Genomic DNA, 25,005 nt, shown 5'->3' with positions numbered 1-25,005 from the left:
ATTTTAGAGCCTTCCGAAATGTGGAGAGGTTCTTTTGGAGGGAGGTTTCTCCATTGCAGTGAGGGGCTGAGCCCCACTCTGGCAATGCTGCTCGGACTCCAACTCTGGCCCATGGGAGAGGGGAAGGAGGATTAAACCCCACGGCTTTGCACTTGAAAAGGCCCCTCTTTGGGAAGGAGGGCCAGGGGCCGGGGAGGGGGGGGCTGCACCAGCGGCTTTGAATGCGGTGTCAAAGTCACGGGGTGGAGCGGAGAATGGGGAGACGGTTAATCTGTGAAAGGAGGTTTTGAAGTTCAGAGACTTTGCTCCTCTAGAGATGTAAATAAGATGCTCTCAATGGTGGGTCGCAGCCCCACATTCAGGGCCCCCAGCAGCCGTCCCCATGGAAACCCGGCGCCCCGGCCGGGATGCGGGGGGCCCGGCGGGAGCTGCCCGGCGGCGGGGGAAGCTGGGGCGGCTCTGGCCGCTGCTCAGGGACGTGACTTCTCCCTCCATTCCTTCTCCCTCCGTTCCAGGCTTCAACGGGCACCTGTGCCAGTTTGACATCGACGAGTGCGCCAGCACCCCCTGCAAGAACGGCGCCAAGTGCGTGGACGGCCCCAACACCTACAGCTGCGAGTGCACCGAAGGTGAGGGGATCCTGCATCCTGGGGGGCTCCAGGGGTCCCACCCCACTGGGCAGGAACAAGCCACCTTCTTCCTTGTGATGTGCCATAAAACCACGCTGATGAATTATTAAGTGCCCTCCTCTCCAAGCACCTTCTGTAGGGGTTGTCCCCAGACCTTCCATCAGGGGTCGGTCCCTGCTGATGTGACTCCCGCGAGGCAGGACTGTCCCTATCCCAGGTGTCGTTGGAGCGAGTGGAGCCCCAGAGCCAGGTGTAAGAGCCCAGCACTCCTGAGGTGTGGCCCCGCAGCAGCCGTCCCGCCGTGCTCCTGCCTCAGCAGCGGGCGGCAGCGAGAGGGAAGGCAGGAAGGAAGGAATAAAGCTGCCTCTATGGGGACGCAAGGTGCAGGGCCGTGGGGGCTCGCCGACCGAAACCCAAGGAGCAGTTGCACAAAATGATGACTTGAGCCCTGGTGGCAAACAGTGGCTCTTTTGTGGAGCAGCTCCCGCCAGAAATCTTCCAGCTGAATGGCCTCTAATTAGTGTCTTGCTAATGCCAAGCCCCGATGAAAAGCTGCTATGTGGGCTTGGCGGGGTCTAGTCAAAGCTGTACTTTGTCCTCGGCTCTCCACCCCCAAACCCGGCGGGGAGGGAGCCGGCCAGGAGAATAGGATCTGCCGGGGGGGTTATTATTCGGGGGTGCCTGCGGCCGGCCCCCCCGTACGCTCCGGGACGAGCTGCGGGCGAGTGCGGGGCCCCGTTCCTGAGCCGAGGAGGCTTAATGCAGGTCATTGTGCACCCCGGGACAAAGCCCCCAAGCCGGGGTCCGACTGGCATGTTGGGGTGCTCCCTGCCTGCACCCCGCTCCCGGGGGTCCTGGGGCTCACAGAAGGACAGGTGGGCAGGTAAAGCCATCCCAGGGTACTGTCTCACACATAGCCAGGATGGGAAGGAGTGTTCCTCATCCTCAGCCTGTGTCCCCCATCCTCACCCTGTGTCCTCCCTACTGGTGGCAGGTTTCACAGGTGCTCACTGCGAGATTGACATCGATGAGTGTGACCCCGACCCGTGTCACTACGGGACCTGCAAGGACGGCATCGCCTCCTTCACCTGCCTCTGCCAGCCGGGCTACACGGGCCACCGCTGCGACATCAACATCAACGAGTGCCAGAGCCAGCCCTGCAAAAATGGGGGGACCTGCCAGGACAGGAACAACGCCTACAACTGCATCTGCCTCAAAGGGACCACGGGTGAGCGGGAGGGAACCCCTGGGGTTCCACACGGGTCGACCGTGCCGGTGCAGCATCCCATTCCCATCCCCATCCCAGGGCAGGTTGGCCCTGAGCCGCCGACAGCAGCCGCCCTGGTGCTGGGGCTGGCCCGGGGCATCCTGGGTGAGGGCGAGTTTTCCCGGTTTGGTGCCTGGATCCAGCAGGAACCGCACCCCAGCTGGGAGCCGGGAGCTGCTTATGGAGGAGGTGCTTTGTTGTGGAGCGGCAGCAGCAGTTGGTGCCAGGGGGCTTCATTTTGTTGCATCAGCAGAGCCTGGGACTCCCTAACAACACCCCTCTCCTCCCCAGGACCAAACTGTGAGATCAACCTGGATGACTGCGCCAGCAGCCCCTGCGACTACGGCAAGTGCATCGACAAGATCAATGGCTATGAGTGCACCTGCGAGCCGGGGTACACAGGTGAGAGCAGGGCATGGCAGCCACCGCCACACCCTGGGGACCTGCAGCTTCTGGTGCCCCATGTCACCAGGAGGGGGGTGCAATAAGGAGGGGGGAGGCTGCCATCCCACTCGCTGGAGGTTTTGCACCCTCCAGCGCTCCTGCTTGTTCAGGAGGGTGACCCTGGCTCAGGCTGAAATCAAAGGGGTGTCTGGTGCCGCGAATTCGACTCCCGCTGCGCCCACTCCCATGGGTATCAGGTTGCTGCCTTGTCCGACTGGTTTGTTTGATCGCTGCTGCAAATGGTGGAGGGCTTTGATGGGAGCAGCCCCCGCCGCTCCCCGCCCGCACGGCCCCTTGTCCTCGGGCCCACTGGGAGCCGAAATAAAGCCTGGCTTTGTCAGCCACGGCAGGTAGGGTTACAGGCTGAAACTGCCCCCCTTCAGTATTCCCTCCTGGACCAAACGAGCCCAGGGCACGGCCTCTTCCCAGTCACGTTTAATTAAGCCAGGCAGGCGATGCAGGGTGTGAAGTCACCCTCCCTGCAGGGCAGCCCGCTCCTCTGCGGCCGGCACTCGTGTGTCCGGAGATCCGAGATCTGAGGTGAGGCAGAATGCACCCCCCTGCCATGCTGTGCATCCCATGGGGTAACTTTTCCTCACTCCCCCTTTCCCAGGGCGCATGTGCAACATCAACATCGACGAGTGTGCCAGCAACCCCTGCCACAACGGGGGCACGTGCAAGGATGGCATCAACGGCTTCACCTGCCTCTGCCCCGAGGGCTTCCACGACCCCAAGTGCCTGTCTGAAGTGAACGAGTGCAACAGCAACCCCTGCATCCATGGGAAATGCCATGATGGATTGAATGGGTAGGTTGGAAGGCACAGGGGCTGCTGGGGTAGCAAAGTCAGGGTTAGCATCTGTCCCCCAAGTCAGTGCTTGTCCATGCTCTGTGCCAGTGCTGTCGGATATATTCCTGCAGTGGCACGATTAGGGGCCAGGATTTGATGGGTAAATGATGGCTGGTGTAGCCTGGAGGACCAGATCTTTATACCCCAATTTTTCCCCAAAGCTACAAGTGTGACTGTGACCCAGGCTGGAGTGGGACCAACTGCGACATTAACAACAATGAGTGTGAATCCAATCCCTGCATGAACGGTGGCACCTGCAAGGACATGACCAGTGGCTACATCTGCACCTGCAGGGAGGGCTTCAGCGGTAAGAGGGGGTTAGATTGGATATTTGGTAAAAGTTCTTCTTGGGAAATGGTGACCAGGCACTGGAACAGGCTACCCAGGGAAATGGTGGAGTTGCCATCCCTGGAAGTGTTCAAAAGGCATGTGAACATGCCACTTGGGGACATGGTTTAGTGATGAATGTTGTGGGGCTGGTTGCACTCAATAGTCTTAGAGGGCTTTTCCAGCCCTAACAATTCTGTGATTCCATGATTCTAGGGGTGCAGCCAGGGATGCTACCTTGTCCCCCCTGTGCTGGGGTCTGGGGGAGAGCTGTGAGTGGGCATTCCCATGATGCTGAGTGGGCTGGAGGCCTCACTGTGGGAGCAGTGGAGCCCCAGGTCTGTCTGGGAGCTGTGGCAGTGCAACCAGCCTGGGCACCTTCAGCAAAGTTTGGGCACTCCTGGCTGGGGCTGAGCACAGGAGGCTTTTCCAGAGCAATGAGTGGGCTGTTACCATTGTCACCATGTTCCCACTGTACGCTCAGCCCCCTCCCACCAGCACATGCAGCTCTATCACAGCTGACTTTATCTATTTTTCTTAAAACAGGCCCCAACTGCCAGACCAATATCAACGAATGTGCTTCCAACCCGTGCCTGAACCAGGGCACGTGCATCGACGATGTCGCTGGCTACACCTGCAACTGCCTCCTGCCCTACACAGGTGAGGGGGCACCCTGTGCCCCACCACGGCTCTGTGGGGCTTCTGCTTCACATGTGACACCAAACTGGTCCCTCTGAACTTACAACAAACCAGCACCAAGCACAGAGGCTTCCCTTGCACTGCCCTGCCATGGGGCTGCCCACAGTCACAGCTCCACCTCCCCTCTCCACAGCGCAGCTGGAGGAAATTTGCAGGAGCTTTGGGAAGCTGCCAGACACAGCTTCCTCCCTCCTTATCCTCCTCCTCCTCCTCCTCCTCCTCCTTCTGGAGGGCACCAGGGTGGTGGTGGCTCAGGGGCAGCAGTGCCCAGCGGCCGCCCCGCTCACACCCCACCGCCCAAGGGGGTCAGCGGTGCCGGTGGCCCCGCTCTGCAGCCACGATGCTCGCGCTGGAGGGAGCGAGCCGAGGCCGAGGGGCCGGGGGATTCTGCTGAGCCAATTCCTGTTTGCCGGCCTCCCGCTTCCGCTCGCGCAGAGCGGTGCAGCCAGTGCACAATTGCAGGAAGCCATGAGCCGTTTCCTGCCCTCGGCAGTGGCCATAGAAACCCCTGGGGGGGACGGGGACTGGGCAGGCAGGGAGGGGAAGGCTCTGGAAAATAGCAAAAGGCCAGTTCAGGAGATACTGGCTGACAGGGAAGATAAGGGTTCGGAGGGAACGTGTCCCCTGGCTGGACGTAAACAGGAAAGCAGCGGAGAGGGATAGGGGGGGAGGGAGTGCAAGGGGGAAAAGACACCCCGAGCAGCACTTCCCTGCCAAAGGAAGTGTGCAGTGCTTTAATGCAGCCCAGATTGCCAGGGTTTAAAGGGTTCGTGGGAGACGTGGGGTCATGGGCGACCAGGGATGGAGGAGATGGTCCCAGCTGGGCTGCCCTGGGGTGGTGGGGAAGCCCAGAGCCTCCCCCAGAGCTGGCAGCAGCCCAGGGCAGGGAACAGGAGTAGCAGGATCTTGGGCCACCTGTTGTTTCGGAGGGGGTGTCAGTGGGTGCTTTTGCCTGTGCAGGAGCCACCTGTGAGGACGTGCTGGCCCCCTGCGCTGGCAGCCCCTGCAAGAACGGTGGCGAGTGCCGGGAGTCGGAAGATTACAAGAGCTTCTCCTGCAGTTGCCCCCCTGGCTGGCAAGGTATGGGCATGGACTGTTTGGGGGTTCAGCACACCCTGCTCCCCTCAGGGAGGGAAAGGCAGAGGGGAGGGGGCATGGCCAGGGAGCAGCCCTGCATGGTGCCAGGCTTTGGGGAGGGTCCCGACCTGCCCCATGGCTCAGCCAGGCAGCCACTGCCTGCACCCCTTGGCGAGGGCAGTTTGCTGGGAGGGCTCCTGTCCCTGGTGTGAGCGGTGCCCAAGACATCACTGTCATCCCCGGGGCTTTCGCCAGCACCTCCAGCCCTCATGGCCCTTGTCCTGCTCTGTCCCCAGGTCAGACCTGTGAGATTGACATCAATGAGTGTGTGAAGAGCCCCTGCCGAAATGGAGCCACGTGCCAGAACACCAATGGGAGCTACCGCTGTGCCTGCAGGACCGGCTTCTCCGGCCGCAACTGCGACACCGACATCGACGACTGCAAGCCCAGTAAGAGCAGGGGCTGCCCCATGGGCCATGCTCAGCCCGGCCCTGAGCCATCAGCTTCATCCCCCTTCCTTGTGTTGGGATTTTCCTCCCTGTGCGTGGGCTGCCACTGCAGCCTGGGCTGGGCTGTGAGCCCTGCTGAGGCTTTTGGGCCACCTCAAACACATCCCGGACAAGCCGTGTCAGTCTAAGGCCAGATGGGAGCGGGAGGAAGGAGGCTGGGGATAATGTGTCCCATGTGCCCTCCTTGTGCCCAGTCTCCTGGTGGGGCTGGTTTAGCTTCTGCCCAGTGCCTGGGTTCAGTCCTATTCCTCCACGCAGCCAGAGAATGTGTGTGGGGACAGTGCTGTGGGGCACCTCCTGAGCTGGGCTGCTGCACTGTGCCTAGACCCATCTCATCTTCACATCTCTCCTTCTCCAGACCCGTGCCACAACGGTGGCTCCTGCTCCGATGGCATTGGCACATTCTTCTGCGAGTGCCTGGCTGGTTTCCGTGGGCCCAAGTGCGAGGAGGACATCAACGAGTGCGCCAGCAACCCCTGCAAGAACGGGGCCAACTGCACCGACTGTGTCAACAGCTACACCTGCACCTGCCCCTCTGGCTTCAGCGGCATCCACTGCGAGAACAACACACCCGACTGCACGGAGAGGTACAGCCCTGCCATGGCTGGGGCAAGGGCTGAGGTCCCCCTGCTGCCCCATAGCCCTGGGCTGGTGGGCGGGGGCTTTGGTGTGGAGATTAACCAGTGGTGACTCGCTGGGATGTGATGTCTGTGTTCCCAGCTCCTGCTTCAACGGTGGGACCTGCGTGGATGGCATCAACACCTTCACCTGCGTCTGTCTACCCGGCTTCACGGGCAGCTACTGCGAGCACAACATCAATGAGTGTGACTCCAAACCATGCCTGAATGGGGGCACGTGTCAGGACAGCTACGGGACGTACAAGTGCACTTGTCCCCAGGGATACACCGGGCTCAACTGCCAGGTAGAGGAACCTCGGGCAGTGCCCACCTCTGCATGCTGCCCTGGGGATTTGGGGGGTCACTGCAGTCTCCACTCCTGCAGAAGCCCTGCTGGGTCCTGACCCTCATCTCTTGCTCTGCTCCCCCAGAACCTGGTGCGCTGGTGTGACTCCTCTCCCTGCAAAAATGGAGGCAAGTGCTGGCAGACCAACAACCTGTACCGCTGTGAGTGCAACAGCGGGTGGACAGGGCTCTACTGCGACGTCCCCAGTGTCTCCTGCGAGGTGGCTGCCAAGCAGCAAGGTATGTCCCAGCCATGTGTATGGACTCACAGAGCCAGGCTGGGGTCAGTTCTCTTGGTGGGGATCTTTGGCACAACCAGAGTGATCTCAAGGGTTGCTGTAACATGCACCACCCTAGGCTGCAGTCCTGGCTGTGGTTCCTGGTGGGATGCCTGGTGGCTGGGATGTGGCCTAGTGGTATGTGTATGTCACCAAGGTCCCTGCATCTCACTCTGCTCTCCCTGACAGGTATCGATGTAGCACATCTCTGCAGGAACTCAGGGCTCTGTGTAGACACTGGCAACACTCACTTCTGCCGCTGCCAGGCCGGCTACACTGGCAGCTACTGCGAGGAGCAGGTGGATGAGTGCTCCCCCAACCCCTGCCAGAACGGAGCCACCTGCACAGACTACCTGGGAGGTTACTCCTGCGAGGTGTGTGCCATGGGGGCCAGTGACACCCAGAGAAAAATTCCCAGTTAGTGCCTTTCTGCTGCCCAAGGAGCTGTCCTGGCTTCAGGCTGGTGCTGTGCCCCTTCACTAAGTTGGAGGCTGGGGTGCTGGCTGTGCTCCTGCAGCCAGTTGGGAATTGAGGGAACCTCTCTGATAGTTCCCCTCTTCCCTCCTTGCAGTGTGTGGCTGGTTATCATGGAGTTAACTGCTCAGAGGAGATCAATGAGTGCTTGTCCCACCCATGCCAGAACGGAGGAACCTGCATCGATCTCATCAATACCTACAAATGCTCCTGCCCCAGAGGAACCCAAGGTAAATTAACTCCCCAGGCTGGGGCATTAGTGGGCTGAGTGCAGATATCCTTGGATTCTGCTCATTAGCTGCTGGGGTTAGCAGCAGCAGGCGCAGTGGTGGAGGTTGGTGTTTGCTCGCGGGCTTACCCATCAAGGCCACGCAGCCTCGGCCTTGGCCGCGCGGTGCCGCGTCGCCCCTGCCCGAGCTGGGGCTCAGGCTGCCACTGCCGTGGTCAGGCTCAGCCCCTCCGCAGGGAGGGCTCGCACACGGGACCACCGGGCACCCCGACACTGTTTGATGAGCTGTGTGGGTTGTTCCCCCATCTCTCTAGGGGTGCACTGTGAGATCAATGTGGATGACTGCAGCCCTTTCTTTGATCCTGTCACCCTGGGGCCCAAGTGCTTTAACAATGGCAAGTGCAAGGATCGGGTAGGGGGCTACAGCTGCATCTGCCCCCCTGGCTTTGTAGGGGAGCGCTGCGAGGGAGACGTCAATGAGTGCCTGTCCAACCCCTGCGATGCCCGCGGCACCCAGAACTGCGTGCAGCGGGTCAACGACTACAAATGCGAGTGCAGACCTGGCTACGCAGGTGAGCACCGTGTGTCCCCCCACTCCAGAGCCCAGCCCTGCAGCCCCCCGGGCCCCCCCAGGCATCCCCGCGCCTTCCTCTGCTCCTCACACACTCCTCTCCCTCGCAGGCCGTCGCTGTGACACTGTGGTGGACGGGTGTAAAGGCAAACCCTGCAGAAATGGTGGGACGTGTGCTGTTGCCAGCAACACTGGCCGTGGCTTCATCTGCAAGTGCCCCCCGGTAGGTACCTGTTCCTCTCCAGCTCTGAGCATGGCATCTTGTAAAGGCCCTGCAAGCCAGCCCTGTGCTCGAGGGGCCAGTTTAGCCCCTGAGGCTTCCCCAGCTGGAATAGCCAGTGGAGGATGCTTTGCTGTGGGTGCTCATGGGCAGGACATGTCTGTATTTGCACACCCCACGTGCTTGCAAGGACACTGTGATAGGGTCAGAGAGAAGACAGCCTGCAGGTACCATGCACAGCTCTGTAGGACTGGCTCTTCCTAGCTGACTGTTATTTGCACCACCTAAAAGTGGAGCAGGTAGCTTTGGAGACCTCACTTTATTTTAAGGCGATTCTCTAACAGGGTTTACATTCTAGATTATTCTTGCTTATCACTAGTCTTAGAGGATGCACCAGAGCCATGCCTTGATTCCCTGGGTTTCCCAGGACACACACATGGGTTAGGCTGCTCGTAGGACAGCATCAGCGATTCTGACTCCCTCCTTGCTGTCCCCTGCCCAGGGATTCGTGGGCGCCACCTGCGAGAACGACTCCCGCACGTGTGGGAACCTGCACTGCCTGAACGGCGGCACCTGCATCTCCATGCACAAGAGCTCCAAGTGCATGTGCGCGCCGGCCTTCACGGGCCCCGAGTGCCAGTACCCGGCCAGCAGCCCCTGCATGTCCAACCCCTGCTACAACGGGGGCACCTGCGAGTTCTTCGGCGATGCCTCCCCCTACTACCGCTGCAACTGCCCCGCCAACTTCAACGGCCTCAACTGCCACATCCTCGACTTCGATTTCCAGGGTGGGATCGGGCAGGACATCATCCCGCCCAAAATCGAGGAGAAGTGCGAGATCGCGGTTTGCGCGGGGTACGCCGGCAACAAGATCTGCGACGGGAAGTGCAACAACCACGCCTGTGGCTGGGACGGGGGCGACTGCTCCCTCAATTTCAACGATCCCTGGAAGAACTGCTCCCAGTCTCTGCAGTGCTGGAAGTATTTCAACGATGGCAAGTGTGATTCCCAGTGCAATAACGCTGGCTGCCTCTACGATGGATTTGACTGCCAGAAATACGAGGGGCAGTGCAAGTAAGTGACTTGCTCACTGACCCTCTTGTTTTATAGACAAGACCTCCTGATGTGCTGATCACCTGGAGGTATTTTCTGCTTGCATCTGCTAAGGCTCCGAGATGCAGACCTGTGTTCACTCTCTGCATTCTGTTCTGTTGCCTGTGAGCAAGCAACCACGCTTCCCTGTGGTCTCACTGAATTTATATCCACTTAGAAGCTCTCTGGGTTTGGCTCATTCCAGATGGCTTCCCTGTCTTTGCCTGTATCACTCCATAGAAGTGAATTCTCCAACTCACAGCAGTAACACAGCGAGTTTCAGGGCAGGGAGACCCCAGATGGAGGAGCAGCCAGGAAACATGATGATGTTAACATCCAAACATTTCCCAAACATTGTCTTTGGCAACAGCATGAACTTAATCCCAGATTCCTGGACCGACTCTGGTCTGAGTAACTATTCTGTGTCCCCATGTCTTCTCTGAGTCACAGTAATTTCTCCTTTTTTCTGGCATCTAAATTGCAATTTGTAATTTAACAGCTGCCATCTCACCTGCAGAGGTGAATGCTTTCTGTGTAAACTGGTTTAGTGTCCATCAGGGTGAAGAATATTTATACAGAAGCGAGGTCCCTGTGGACCACCACTGCTTTTCTGAGCAGATGGGTGATATGTGCAGTACTTGGTCTAATTCATTCTCCTGCCTTTCTTCTTCCTCCCAGCCCTCTGTATGACCAGTACTGCAAAGATCACTTCTCAGATGGCCACTGCGACCAGGGCTGCAACAACTTTGAGTGTGAATGGGATGGTCTGGACTGTGCAAACAACATGCCAGAGAAGCTGGCAGATGGCACGCTGGTGGTGGTGGTCCTCATCACCCCAGAGAACCTGAAGAACAACTCCTTCAACTTCCTGAGGGAGCTGAGCCGAGTGCTGCACACCAACGTGGTCTTCAAGAAGAACCCCAAGGGAGAGTATATGATCTTTCCATATTATGGCAATGAGGAGGAGCTGAAAAAACACTACATCAAGAGGTCCACAGAGGACTGGTCAGATATGTCCAGTGCTGTCATCAACAAAGTGAAGAGCAGCCTCTACTCCAGGGCTGGCAGGAGGCAGAAGAGGGAGCTCGATCAGATGGACATCAGAGGGTAAGGGGGACCAGTGGGATCCTTTCCTCACTGAGCAGCACTTGTTTTCTGTGTTCATAATAGTAACACGCTATAAAGGGAAGGATGTAGGCCAGATAATTGTATTTGGAAGTTGCTTTCTGTGTGAACAGAAACCGGATTTTGCTCCCATGTGGGAAAATCGAGGGATCATTCAGGAGTCCCTGATACAATGCTTCAATCTCACGATTGAAGGAGTCCTGTGTATTGTTGGGAGCCAGGGCTGGGCTGGGTGGGACCTGGAAGCAGAGGTTGGCCTGACTGACTGTCTGACTTCAGGAAGTCATTAAGTTAAGCCTCAGTTTCTCCCTGGGAAATGCTTTCTAGAGCTTTGTTGTAAAACTCAATTAGTGCAAACTGTGTTTGGAGATCTTCGGTGTAAACATATAGATCCAACCTGCTCCCTCTCTGTGGGCTTAATCAAAAAACCACTGAAAGCAAAGGAGTTAGAGCAGCGAAACCTATGTGAGAAGATCTGAGGGCTCCCAAACAGCATTATTTAAGATACTGTAGTGTCTAGGTAATTTTAAAACATTGTGAAGTGGAGGCTGCCTTCCATTCCTGTAGATAAAGAGTTGGATTTCACAGTATTTATTGAGGCAAATCCAACAGAACATGAGTGGGATCTGCAGGGTTTGGGCCACGGGGAAGCAAGGAGATGGGTTCCCACCTTCTAATTCCCACTGATGGGGGGTTAAAGAGGGAAGGGAGATGGGGCTTTTGTGTCTTCTCAGTGTGGTCATTGCTCCCTGTTCCTTATTGACTTTTTTCTCCCACAGATCCATCGTTTACTTGGAAATTGATAACCGCCAGTGCATCCAGTCGTCTTCCCAGTGCTTCCAGAGTGCAACTGATGTGGCAGCATTCCTGGGTGCCTTGGCCTCCCTTGGCAACCTGAACATACCCTACAAAATAGAAGCTGTTAAAAGTAAGTACAGCTTGTCAGCTGGGGAAGAGAAACAACCAAAACTTTCCATCCTTACCTGGGTTTAGTTATCTGTCACTTGGCTGCATTTGAACACAGTCTGGTTTTAATAAACCTCACATCTCTTTTCCTGGAAGTCTTTTCTTAAAAAATAAAGCAAAACCAGTTTAGTGTTTTTTCTTAGTCTGGGTTTTATTTCAAAATCATTATCACTCTAAAAGTTATTAAAAAAAAAAAAAAAGAAAAGAAAAAGAAAACCCAAGCAGCCCCAATCAATCAGTGACATGCAAGGAGTTGAAGTTTGTATCTTGAAAATCCCCCCTAAATCCTTTTGTCTTAACAGCTCAATGCAAGCGCAATGATTTGAAGTTTGCTAATCCTTTTCCTTAAAGGAGAAAAAAGTGAAGCTGTCTCCTGGTGCAGGCTGGCTTGTGCAGCCGAGAATTTGCCGATAGTTTGCAATTCTGATTAATAGCGTATAAAATGACCTTATTTTGGGGGGGGGGGGGTGGCTGATTTAGATCAGACTTAGGTACCTCTATTAACTAATTTTCCTTCATTTCCACTCTGTCCCTGGTTTGCTATGCAGCTTAATGTCTCAGCATCTCTTTGTGCCCCACTGTTTTGTAGGTGAAACAGCTGAGCCCGCGACGAACTCCCAGCTGTATCCTATGTACGTGGTGGTGGCTGCACTGGTCTTGCTTGCTTTCATTGGACTGGGAGTACTGGTGTCTCGTAAGCGGCGCAGGGAGCATGGGCAGCTTTGGTTCCCAGAAGGCTTCAAAGTGACAGAGTCGAGCAAGAAGAAGCGGCGAGAACCACTTGGGGAGGACTCTGTTGGACTGAAGTGAGTAGTTTGCTTGTTGACACACATTACACACGGTGGGTCTGCTCGGGGCTCTTCTGAAAGAGCCCATCGGAGTTTTGTCCTCTAGTTCATTGTGTAGCAGGGAGGAGAAAAATCAGGGTTCTTAAAGTCTTGCATGGGGAAAACAGTGTTCCCATCTGGAGGAGGGTTTTAAATGCTTCGTGATCTGTTTGCACTTGGTAAAAAATGAAAGGCAATCTGAGGGGAACCTCCTGGAAATTGCCTGGTTGATTCTTCTTTCAGTTCGTGCATGCACATGGACACAGGCACTCAGGGACGGGTCCTGCAGAGGAGGTAACTTTTTGTATGGTTTTATTTTTAAAGACCCCTCAAAAATGCTTCGGACGGCACGCTGATGGATGACAACCAAAATGAGTGGGGTGACGAGGAGGACACCAAGAAGTTCAGGGTAAGCCCTCTGCCACGTTCCCTTTCCGTGCTGCAGACAGTCACTGGCTGGGTTTGTCACAGAGGGAGCAGAGTGCTGTGGGAAGCCAGGGAGCAGAGGGACCCTCAGGGGTGCTGTGCATTGCTGCTCTCAGCTCCTTTGCCTGTGACACCTTGGAGACTCACAGAGCTTCCCAGGCTGGAGCTCAGCCCCCTCCTCACACCCTGATTCCCTGCTGTGGTTCCTCAGTTCGAGGAGCAGGCGATGCTGCCGGACACGGACGACCAGACAGATCACAGGCAGTGGACCCAGCAGCACCTGGATGCCGCCGACCTGCGCATCTCCTCCATGGCCCCCACTCCTCCACAGGGGGAAATCGATGCCGACTGCATGGACGTCAACGTCAGAGGGCCGGGTAAGGTGGAACCCCTTTCACTTCTGCACTGGTCGTCAGCTCATCTCAAACCTTCCCTCGCCCCTTGCAGAGGAGCAGCCCCAGACAGCCCCACCTGCCTCTTGTTAGTACAGAGTCACTGCTACGTGTTCTGCATCACACAGTTGCTGTCGTGCATGATTTAGAGATAGACCTTATCGCATTTTGCTTTCCATTAGAGCTCTTTTGTTTAATCACCGAGGTGGAAATCGGAGAATACAGAGAAAGTGCCTATTAAATCACCCAGGTTATCTCTGTGCCACTTGTAGATTTCTCCCCTCCCACCAATCTGCACATTTCAGTCTTTTTTCAGGTTTTTAACTATATTAATAGCTTTCAAATTAATACAAACATTTGGTCTTCCCCACATCTGTGAAATTGCCCTCTGAAATAATGGAGATTTATTTACCATACTCAATTTGATTTGAGCAGCCTTCCTTATAAACTGCACCTTCCATGGTGCAGTCTGCAAGCTAGCAGATGAAATAGGAAAAGCAGCGAGTGATGAGATACCATGAAGGAATTTCAGATCCATATCAGAGGAAGGATATTTGTGTTTGATGTTTAGAACCAGTCAGGAACACAGCCTTGCTGCACTCACGAGAATAAGCATCTATCACAGACAGAGCATCTTGCTGAGCCGCCCGCATTACAGAAGGGTAAAAAGCCTTTTTTCTTCACGGGGTTCCCCTGTGCTTTCAGACGGCTTCACCCCCCTCATGATCGCCTCATGCAGCGGAGGAGGGCTGGAGACTGGCAACAGTGAGGAGGAGGACGATGCTCCCGCTGTCATCTCGGATTTCATTTACCAAGGCGCCAGCCTGCACAACCAGACCGACCGCACGGGCGAGACGGCGCTGCACCTGGCCGCCAGGTATTCCCGCTCCGACGCTGCCAAGCGCCTGCTGGAGGCCAGTGCTGATGCCAACATCCAGGACAACATGGGCCGGACGCCCCTCCACGCCGCCGTCTCGGCCGATGCCCAAGGAGTCTTCCAGGTAATGGATCCCTTGGCCACCGGTCTCTCGGGGGTTTTCAGGTGCTGTGTGTTGAGTCAGTCACACAGCTGAGCTCATTGCAGGGCCTCCAGCTCCAACCTGGGCAAGGTGGGGGGTGAAAGTCGTAAAAATTGAAGCATTTCTTGTCTTGGGGCACAGCAAAGCGGCAACCCCACAGCAGCATCCCTGGACTGGGAGTGGGGACTGGAAGGCCCAACCTCTGGAAAGGGTATTGCAGGTCCTGCGACCCGGACACCTGGAGTGCCTGCTGTCTGTCCCTCCTAACATTTGTGTTTCTTGTCCTTTGTCCCTTTTTGTGGCAGATCCTGATTAGGAACAGGGCAACAGACCTTGATGCCCGGATGCACGATGGGACCACTCCTCTGATCCTGGCTGCTCGCTTGGCTGTGGAGGGAATGCTGGACGACCTCATCAACTGCCACGCAGACGTCAACGCCGTGGATGATCTAGGTACTGAGGCAACTAAAACACAGGCTCCCTCACATGTGGAAGGAAAGGGCTGCTTGCTCTTGGGGTTGCTCTTACCTCTCACTAATGTGTGTTGCATTTCGTGGTCTTCCTCTCCAGGCAAGTCAGCCCTGCACTGGGCAGCTGCTGTGAATAATGTTGAAGCTGCAGTGGTCCTTCTGAAGAATGGTGCCAATAAGGACATGCAGAACAATAAGGTAATGTCTCCTAGGCTGACATATGTAAGGAAAGAACCATCTGGGGAGTCTGTTAAAGAGCAATTTTTGCCAGACAAGTGTCTGGCACTGAGACTCTGATTTGATTGTTCTGCTGTGAATGAAGTTGCTGGAATTAGCTCAAAGGAGCACTGTGGGATTTGGTCGTATGGTTGATGTGGAGGGGCCACGCAGTGTTTGGTGGGAAGTTTGGTACAGTGTTTTTGTGGCCATCTCCAGCATGTTCAGGGTCACTCATAGGGTTCCTGGTTTGATATCAGTAGAAGGACAGGGTAGGAAAAAGCAGCACCAAAATCTCACCAGACAGATGATTGTGGACAAGATGGTGTTGGGCATGGAGCTCAGGGCAGTGCTAGCCAGGGGAATCTGTGAACTCAACCCTAACCATCTTTTTGCTGGGTTTCCAGGAGGAGACCCCACTGTTCCTCGCAGCCAGAGAAGGGAGCTACGAAACCGCCAAGGTCCTGCTGGACCACTTTGCCAACCGGGACATCACGGACCACATGGACCGCCTGCCGCGGGACATCGCCCAGGAGCGCATGCACCACGACATCGTGAGGCTGCTGGACGAGTACAACCTGGTGAGGAGCCCACCGCTGCACAACGGCCCCCTGGGAGCGCCCACCCTGTCCCCCCCGCTCTGCTCCCCCAACAGCTACATTGGCAACCTCAAGCCCGCCGTCCAGGGCAAGAAGGCCAGGAAGCCGAGTACCAAGGGCCTGAGCTGCAACGGCAAGGATGCCAAAGACCTCAAAGCCCGGAGGAAAAAATCCCAGGATGGAAAAGGATGCCTGCTTGACAACTCCAGCGTGTTGTCCCCAGTGGACTCCCTGGAGTCACCCCATGGGTACCTCTCAGATGTGGCCTCTCCTCCGCTGATGACCTCCCCGTTTCAGCAGTCCCCTTCCATGCCCCTGAATCATCTGCCGGGCATGCCGGATGCCCACATGAGCATCAACCACCTCAACATGGCGGGGAAGCAGGATATGGCCATGGGAAGCTCCAGCAGGATGGCCTTCGATTCGGTGCCGCCGCGTCTCTCCCACCTGCCCGTGTCCAGCCCCAGCACGGTGATGAGCAACGCCCCGATGAGCTTCTCCGTCGGTGGAGCAGCCGGGCTGAACGGGCAGTGTGACTGGCTCACCAGGCTGCAGAACGGGATGGTCCAGAGCCAGTACAACCCCCTGAGAGGCAACATCCAACCCGGGGCGCACCAGCAGCCCCAAAACCTCCAGCACGGCATGATGACCTCCCTGCACAACGGCCTGCCCACCACCAGCTTGTCGCAGATGATGAGCTACCAGGCCATGCCCAACACCCGGCTGGCGTCCCAGCCTCACCTGATGCAGAGCCAGCAGCTCCAGCAGATGCAGCAGCAGCAGCTCCAGCAGCAGAACCTGCAGCCGCAGCAGCAGCCCCAGCAGCCCCAGCAGCCGCCGCCGCCGCAGCAGCCGCAGCAGCACCACAACCCCGGCTCCAACGGGAGCGGCCACATGGGCCAGAATTTCCTTGGTACAGAGCTGAGCCAGCCCGACATGCAGCCGGTGAGCAGCAGCAGCATGGCAGTGCACACCATCCTGCCCCAGGATTCCCAGATGCTGCCCACGTCCCTGCCGTCCTCCCTCGCCCAGCCCATGACCACCACGCAGTTCCTAACCCCGCCTTCCCAGCACAGTTATTCCTCCCCCTTGGACAACACCCCCAGCCACCAGCTCCAGGTGCCCGACCACCCTTTCCTAACGCCGTCTCCGGAGTCGCCGGACCAGTGGTCCAGCTCGTCTCCTCATTCCAACGTGTCCGACTGGTCCGAGGGCATCTCCAGCCCTCCCACGAGTATGCAGTCACAGATGGGACACATCCCCGAAGCCTTCAAGTAAAACAAGGTGTTTTAGAGACACTGGTGCTCAGTGAGAGTCAGAAGCTCGAGGGAGATCTTTTTTTTTTTTTTTTTAAAAGGACCTTGGATGCTTTTATTAAAGGATCCTTTTTAAATATGTTTTTATAAAAAAAAAAAAGGAAAAAAAAGAAAAAGACACATTTAATTCCTTTTTTTTTTTTTTTTTTAGTATTTATTTATGTACTTTTTACTTTACATGAAAACACTGCCTTTTTTATTTATATGTTCTATTGTTAAGAACTCAATGTGGGACACCAGTTGTGTTTCAAGAAATGGACAAATTAGGTTTTTATAGGACGTTCTCTTTTGTTTGGGGGGATTCATTGTGTTTGATTTGAGAGGAAATGTTTATGTAAAGCTATAAGCAGCAATTTGTGATTCTGAAATGCCATTAATTTATTTTTTTTCTCTTTCAACTCAGAAAGAGAGGTGAGAAAGAAAAGGGGAATTAAAAATTGACTAAAAATACCACTCCTTAAGGGGGGAAAAAATTAAGTATCAACAAATTTTTTAAAATGTACTTTAAAATGTTTCCTTTGCTATTATATGAGAGGACATTTTATGGTACCAGTCATGAATCTTTGTTTAAATTTCAGTATTATATAGTTGTACATTTGCCTTGATAATAGAAATTTTTGTTCTCTCTTGTTTTTATATATATATATAAAAATATATATATTTAAATGATTTTTATGATCTAAAAAAAAAAAAAGGAACGAAAATCAGGATTATAGACCTGTAAGAACAGGTTCTAAGCTAAAAAAAAAAAAAAACAAAACTACAAAACATGAATACTGTCCCCCATCAAAAAGAAGTGTATTTGCCAAACTCCCAAGAGAGCAAGCCCGTTAACTGTGGAGTATATACACAAAGGACACTTAATTTTACTTTGAATATCTTTACTGGTTTTGGTTTTTTTTTTGTTGTTGTTGTTTTTTCGTGTTTGCCTTTGAGTAACTGTTTAAGAAATAAATGCCAATATAAACTTTGTAAAACCACATCCTTATTTTAAGGATGGCCTGCCTATTTTAAAAGAGGGCGTGTCTATTAATGCAGACACCCCGAGTGAGATTACAAAGCATTATAACACTGCCACCACCACGTGCTCGCCCGGCTCCAGCTCCTCTGGCAGTGCCACTGCTGCTGGTTTTAGTGGGATGCTGGACTGGCTAAAACTGGAGGGCGAAGGACAGCACAGCTGAGCCTGTGCTGTGAAACCTTAACATTTTGTTCTGTAACGTTAGCCTGGAGTGATGCATCTTTTTTTATATTGGTGTACACTCTTTCTGTGTATCATGTAAAATATAGTATAAGCCTGTGGCAGATTTAATGTTTGTAAATATATTTTTTTTTTTTTTAAAGAAAAGGTGGATTTTGTTTCAAAAATCTAAATGAGCAAGTCTTAAATATATCATAAATATATCACCTTATAGAGGTGTTGGAATATCACTCACTCGGGTGCGAAGGCAAGCAGACACCCTAAGACTAGATATGTGTATGGGACAGGCAGATAGAGAGCAGTTAATCAAGAAAACCTAAGAAAAGGGTTCCTTTTCCTCATTCCTTTTTATTAGAACACCAAATAAAATGGATATTTCTCAAGGCCCAGCGCCTTGCTGAGCACTCATCTTAGTTAACATTTCAGACCATTGTTATTGTGACACACCTAATATGAGTGATAAAAACATCACGTGGTGTTGAACCTTCCTATGTTTTATAAACTAGAGTGTAGTTTAAGAAAAGATATCTTCTGTAATAAAGCTATCTACATGCAAAGTTGTAGTTTGCAAAAATGATGTATTTTTTTTGGTTAACTGATTTGCAATAAATGATGCTTCTGGGCATCTAGATTTTACTAAAACTGGAACTTAGTGTTTTTGTTACGGAGCGGTTGAAATCTGGGCTTGACACCTGCTGGTTCTCAATGCTGCAGGGCTGCCTTTTGGCACAGAGTGCTGGAGCTTCCCCAACGTGTTGTTCTCTGTGTAGAATCTCAGAGCAGGGCTTTGGACAGTGAAAATTTCTCCTTAACTTGTGAAAAGCTCTCATTGACTTCAGGCATCTGGTCTGAGCAAGGCAGGAGGGGCTCTGAAAAGCACGTTCAAAGTACTGTAAAATTTTGCTTTCTGATCAGTTTTTTTAGGAGCATTTTCTGGCTGATGAGAACGGTGAAGGGTAAAAAATAGCCACGTGCTTCTAATTCCATAGTGCCTATGGGAACAGCGTGGTGTTAGGAGTTACCTGCAGTGCTTCCTACTTCACAGGCAGTGCTGAGCCTGGGCCTGGGCTCTTGGATGTGGTGGCTGGCACAGATTGGAACTGGGAAGCCATGGGATGAGGAACAGCAGCACCAGAGGACCAAACACCACGCAGAAATGTTTGCTGTCCTTGCTGTGCTCGAGATTTTTAAGGTAATTTAATTTAATTCCTTCTCTCCCCCACAGGGAGTCTCTAGTCCAAATGCAGCTGCAAAGTCCCCAAGTAACTGGATATAAATAGCAGAGCCGTTGACCTCCTCCCAAATCACATAAGCCTGGAATGCTGGTATTTTCCACTCCGTGGCTGGGGAGGGAGTGGGCATGTGTGTACATGTACCTGATATCCAGCCCCAGACGGATCTGGGGCCACCAGACATTTGCTGCCCAACCCGTCAGCAGCTGGTGCTGCATTGTTTTATGTGCCACCCAGCAGTGAAACACAGCACGTTCAGGGCTCAGGGAGGTGAAGTTCCAGGGTGCACTCCCAGAAGACTCCATGGAAAGGGGTATTTTAACTGAGGACAAACCCCTTTGCCCCCTGCAAGATGTGGTTCAACGCTGAGGATCTCGTTACCCCCCAAGGGACATCCTGGAGATGGGTTTCTAAGATAATGCTCTTCCCCACAGTTGTGTCTCACTGCATCCCATCTGGAATATGCTAAATGAAGAGTGTCTGCCTCCACTGTGACTCACAGATGTGCTGTTCATGGATCCAGCCACGCTCCCACGCACCCCCATCCTTCCAGGCTTCTCCCACGCATCCCCATCCCAGCACTCATGGCTGGGTCCAAGTGAGGCTGGGAAAGGCTCCTGCCAGCCTGAGGAGGCATCAGTAAGACCCTCTCCTGCTGGTCTAGTGTACAACAGCTCAGTCACTCATAGAAATTCAAGTCATTCAAGGCACAAATTTGGCCTGGAATAGATTTAAAAAGGGTTTATGAGGACGTGAGAAACAACGTGACATTGCAGGAGGCAGCTAAACACATATGGCTCGTTTAAGAAGAGGGGCTGCAAAGCATTTAATTTTCCATGGGGAATGGTTAGAGGGACAGAACAAGGAAAGAAGGGGCTAAATACCAGGGGAAAGAGGCAAATGCATAGATACTAATAAATTGGCCACAAGGTAATTCCAGCTAAAACTCAGAAAAGGTTTTCTGAGCAGTAAAGGAGTAAGAATATGAAATTTAGTTTTTAGGTGTTTAGCCTCCAATTACTCATATATTTATGAAGGCACCTGGTGACCCACAAACTCCCGCCAGTCCCTTGTCCCTGTTTTCCTGACTGGGTACATGAGTTGATCATGGGGTCACAGGTCCCCAGCTGGGATCAAGGCAAATTTAAACAAGAAATGAGAGAAATGGCCCCAGTTTCAAGCTCTCCCTCCATACTTAGGGCTTTCCCACCAACTCCCTATCCAGAAGGAGTTGCCTTCCCCCAGTCCCCTCCAACCGAACCATGTTGTCCCACCACAAGCTCATCTTCATGTCATGCTGGGAGCTGAATTTCAAGCTCTCCTGTCACCAGAAGATGATGAGGAATGAATGGATCACGGCAAGTGTGTTTGTTTTAGCATTCCAGGTGAAAAAGGCTGAGGAGCACTAAAATTATATCCAATGCTAAAGGAAGGATTCAGAAGTGTTTGCATAAAACAAGATTAGCACCAGCTATTGCCATGGCAGGTATGTTGGTGCTGTGAGGAATCAGTGCACCTGAACTATTTGTTTACATGCTGGAGGGCTTTTTTTTTTTCATTCTTTGTTTTCATTATTCCTGCTCAATTAGATGGGACATTTAGAAGTTGCTACTCTGTATTGCTTCTACCTCCAGGCTGTTGGTGTTTGCTCAGAAAGTTGCTCACAGCTGCTCGAACCCTGATGGACGATTTGTTGCTGCAGCTCAAATCACCCCCTGAAGAATGTACAAAGAGAGCCAAAATCACCTCGGGTTTGGCCTCCCTCAGATTACACACGGGTTAATGTGGCTGAGGTAGTGTGAATAATCACAGCAACTAAATGAGTAAATTAATAAAACTCAGCCTGTCCAGTTGGCCAACAGAATGCAAAATACTGGTATGGGATACAGATACTCTCCTTTAACCATTTTCCCTGTTTCTTAATTCAGAGAATGATCTTTTGCATAGAAAGCTGTGTTTATGGTTGTGTGCAACCTGACAACTGAATAAATCCTCAAAATTTAATGGAAAAAGATCAGCATCATTTGTGTTGTACCCCAAGTAAGCTGAGGAAGCAGGAGAGAAAGATGTGCTTTTTATTTGTAATGGGGTCACTCAAGTCCAGAACTGTATTGCTGAGTACAGCAAATCACTTAGAAAACTTCAGGGTAAAAAGGGATCAAACGTCTTAACGTGACAATTCTTTATCATCACATGCCAGGAGAAGAGCAAAGGTGAGATCTCATCATTAATGTTTGCACTATGTATCCATACGTAAGAAGAAGGTTAGATATGTAAATCTCTAACTGTAGACACAGATGTGAGCAACTGATGGTATTTAGAACACATCTGTATTTCTAAAAAGCCAATCAAGCTAATTAAAATCATGTTTCCTCAGACTACACCTGTTGGGGGAAATATCAAGGGAGAACCAGGGATTTATCTGCAACTCATGCCTGTGCAGGGAAATTGTATTTGACAAGCTGGTTTCTAAGAATGTTCCTACAAAAGAGAGAGATGAAAGGCCCTTAAAAATCACAGCGCTGCCTCTGCTGTTCCCACACCAGCATCAAAGTGCTGCTTCCCTTGCTTGGACCGGGCTTTGAGGATATTCCCCTGCTTTAATGATCAAACTGTAGAAACAGCTCTTGCACTGATAATGACCCTTGATTAAGATGTTTGTTTAGGTCGTTGTGTTTTCTTTCTCCTCTAAGGCTGGTTTTTGGGTGCAGAGCGTGACAGTGTGGGCACCGCCAGTGAATGAGAGGCATTTTTCTGGTGCTGGAACGGGGGGGGTCCCCACTTAAAAACTTCGTGTAAAACAGACTTGCGACACAGAGCTAGGAGAGAGAGGGGAGTGAAATCTTTGGACTTGCCCGTAACTATGTGAAATCATGTTATGATCTTGGAGATAGATAGATAGATGTATATAAACATGCAAAAGGCCATGGAGCTGGGGAAGGGGCTGGAGCACCAGGAGTGACTGAGGGAGCTGGGGGGGCTCAGCCTGGAGAAAAGGAGGTTCGGGGGGACCTTCTCGCTCTCTGCAACTCCCTGGCAGGAGTTTGGAGCCAGGCAGGGGTCAGGCTCTGCTCCCAGGGAACAAGGGACAGGATGAGAGGAAACGGCCTCAAGTTGCACCACTGGAGATTTAGGTTGGATATCAGGGAAAAATTCTTCACTGAAGAGAGGGTCGGGTGTTTATGGTTCTCAGTTCCAGCAGCCCTGGGCAGTTCCCAATCCGCGCCCCCACATCCCTGAGGAGCAGGACCGGGACCAGCGGTGCTCTGTCCCGCCCTGGCGGCCGCCCGCGACACTGCACCCACCCCGGGAACCCGAAAGGATCGCGACCCGCATGGGAACTCCACGGGACAACCCCCCACGCCCCGGCCGGGAGAGGGGCGAGGCCGCGGCAGAACCGGGGAGAGGCCGAGGCGGGACTCGAACCCACGGTCCCGCAGTTGCCCAGGGCAGGATTCGAACCTGCGGCCCTCGGTCCCGCCCCCTTTTCCCTTCACGGGGCCGCTGGGCAGCAGCAACACCATTGGGCGCCGCGCGCGTCCGTGTGACGTCATCGCGCGCCGCGGCGTGACACGTCGGCGGCGGCGGCAGCCCCGCGATCCGGATGTGCCAAGATGGCGGCGGCGGCCGGTGCCGGGGCCGGGAGGGGCGGCGGGGCCCGCGCCCGCTGCTGAGGGGCCGCGGCCCGCGGGAGCTGCCAGGTACCGCCGGGGCGAAGGGAAGGGGCGCGCCGGGGCGTCTCGGGTGCTCTGCCTGAGGAACGCCGGGCCTCGAGCTGCGATCACCGGGGGGCTCCGGGGCCCGCCCCGCCGTGCCTCAGGGTGGGCCTCGGGGCGGTCGCAGGGGGAGCCGACGGGGCTCGCAGCCCCCCGCGGCTGGGGCGGGTGGTGGTGCCGCAGGGAAGGGCGAAGGCGCTGCCGCAGTGGCGGCCGGGGGGGGTTTCCCGCAGGATCTGCGTGGCGGTGGGCTGTCTCGGTGGGACAGGGAGACGCCGCGGGGCTGCGAGGGGTGTTCAGGGGTGCGGGAGGGAGAAGGTGCCGCCCGATGTTTGCTGTCACGTACTCCCTGTGGGGACACGCGGCGCCTGTCCCGGCTCGGGGCTGTTTTTCCGAGCTGTCAGGTGCCACAGGTCCGAGCTCCGGTGCTGACTCAGGGACGTGCTGGGGCAGCGAGCTGGTGGTCGGGGTCCTCTCGAAACAAACGGGAATGTTTTGTGCTGCTGCTGTGCTTTTCGTTCCCAAACAGCTCTTTTCACGGGATCACAGCCTGGTTGAGGTTGGAAGGACTTTAAAACCCATCCAGTCCCACCTCTTGCCATGGGCAGGGACACCTTCCATCAGCCCAGGTTGCTCCAAGCCCTGTCCAACCTGGCCTTGGACACTTCCAGGGATGGGGCAGCCACAGCTTCTCTGGGAATTCCATCCCAGCTCCTCACCACCCTCACAGGGAAGAATTGCTTCCCAGTATCCCATCTAACCCTGCCCTCTGCCAGTTTAAACCCTTTTCCCCTTGTCCTGTCCCTGCATTTTCGCTGAGTGACATTTATAACCATTTAGGAGAAGGCCAGTAGGAAGTTGTCAGGGGTATTAAAAATGTAGAGTGTGTTCAGTCTGAGTGTCACCCACATGTGTGCAGATGTGTAGCTGTCTACATAAGAAAGGAATTCTGAAAAAACAGTGTCCCATTTGCTGCAAATCTCATTTTCCAGCTATTGTTGTCATTGAGGTTGCAGTGGGCTTTTTTAGTCACTTTATTCTCAGTAGGAATCTCTGCATGTGAACATGTTATTTATTATTTGGTCCATCATGTGTGTGAGAATGAGAATTAATATTAGTCCTCTGTAACCTGCTTTGTGGATGTACTTATTCTGTCTAAGAGTAATTTATTTAGCATATGTCCTTTGGAGATAGGATTAAATTAATTCCTCCCAAATAAATTATTATATATGAAGCTATAGAGCTTTTCAGGTGAATTTTTTTATGGCCTTGTCTAGAGGGTGTTTTTAATCTTTTTTTTTGTCTTTGGTAATGTGTTTGGTTTTTTTTTTTTGGTGCTCCTGGAGACACCCTCTGCAATTGTTATTACTGGTGACTAATGTATAGCAGTCTGTTCTGCTTTATTAATTAATAAACCAGCTGAAGCAGAGGTGGATTGCTTTAACTTGTGTAGTTATTTCTCATTTATAAATACCTTAAAATCAGCATTTCTGTTAATCCTGGGTGAGGGGCAGGGAGGCTCAGTAGCACTGAGTTGATATCTGTTGTTTAAATTACCTGACATGGGCATGCTCATTTTATTTGGACTCAATTCCTCAAGTCTTGGGTGCTTTTACTACTGTGTGCAGTCTGTTAATATTAACTTTGCTTTTGAGGAAGCTGATCCCTCGTGTTGAACTTCTGTCGTGCACAATCAGAGATCCTGTTGGAGGAATGGCAAGTTCTGCCTTAAAGTAGAACTCAACACTTATTTTAATTAGCTAATTACTGATGCTGGTAACAAAAATGTGGTAAAATATGAGGATTTTTTTTTTTTGTGTAAGACACTGCAAGGAGTGAAGTCCACATTAGAAGTTTTGAAGTGGGTATTTAAG

The 25,005-nt window shown here is 53.3% G+C and overlaps 2 protein-coding genes across 6 annotated transcripts in view; both read left to right on the top strand.

Annotated features, from left to right (window-relative positions):
- NOTCH1 (notch receptor 1) overlaps positions 1-18,825 on the top strand; it is a 43,712-nt gene extending 24,887 nt beyond the window's left edge. The window contains exons 10-34 of the mRNA XM_027650233.1: positions 516-629; positions 1,624-1,857; positions 2,188-2,298; positions 2,954-3,146; positions 3,350-3,495; positions 4,062-4,175; positions 5,175-5,294; positions 5,588-5,740; positions 6,159-6,387; positions 6,521-6,722; positions 6,849-7,002; positions 7,230-7,414; positions 7,612-7,744; positions 8,058-8,315; positions 8,425-8,537; positions 9,037-9,608; positions 10,305-10,733; positions 11,531-11,679; positions 12,307-12,523; positions 12,869-12,953; positions 13,182-13,347; positions 14,068-14,363; positions 14,687-14,834; positions 14,952-15,049; positions 15,475-18,825. Coding sequence (XP_027506034.1) covers positions 516-629; positions 1,624-1,857; positions 2,188-2,298; positions 2,954-3,146; positions 3,350-3,495; positions 4,062-4,175; positions 5,175-5,294; positions 5,588-5,740; positions 6,159-6,387; positions 6,521-6,722; positions 6,849-7,002; positions 7,230-7,414; positions 7,612-7,744; positions 8,058-8,315; positions 8,425-8,537; positions 9,037-9,608; positions 10,305-10,733; positions 11,531-11,679; positions 12,307-12,523; positions 12,869-12,953; positions 13,182-13,347; positions 14,068-14,363; positions 14,687-14,834; positions 14,952-15,049; positions 15,475-16,944 — 6,089 coding nt within the window. The 3' untranslated portion in view covers positions 16,945-18,825. The remainder of the gene's footprint in view (positions 1-515; positions 630-1,623; positions 1,858-2,187; positions 2,299-2,953; positions 3,147-3,349; positions 3,496-4,061; positions 4,176-5,174; positions 5,295-5,587; positions 5,741-6,158; positions 6,388-6,520; positions 6,723-6,848; positions 7,003-7,229; positions 7,415-7,611; positions 7,745-8,057; positions 8,316-8,424; positions 8,538-9,036; positions 9,609-10,304; positions 10,734-11,530; positions 11,680-12,306; positions 12,524-12,868; positions 12,954-13,181; positions 13,348-14,067; positions 14,364-14,686; positions 14,835-14,951; positions 15,050-15,474) is intronic.
- Positions 18,826-23,034: 4,209 nt separating this feature from the next.
- The window catches only part of SEC16A (SEC16 homolog A, endoplasmic reticulum export factor), a 28,918-nt gene continuing 26,947 nt past the window's right edge, over positions 23,035-25,005 (top strand). For 4 of the 5 annotated variants that reach the window (XM_027650238.1, XM_027650237.1, XM_027650236.1 and 1 more), the window contains exon 1: positions 23,035-23,116. The gene's annotated coding sequence lies outside the window, so the exon portion shown is untranslated. The remainder of the gene's footprint in view (positions 23,117-25,005) is intronic. The other variant, XM_027650235.1, reaches the window with a different exon arrangement.

The sequence above is a fragment of the Corapipo altera genome, unplaced genomic scaffold (assembly GCF_003945725.1).
Source record: "Corapipo altera isolate COAL_440 unplaced genomic scaffold, ASM394572v1 268, whole genome shotgun sequence".
NCBI classification, from domain to species: Eukaryota; Metazoa; Chordata; class Aves; order Passeriformes; family Pipridae; genus Corapipo; species Corapipo altera.
This window is presented reverse-complemented; position numbering and strand designations above follow the sequence as displayed.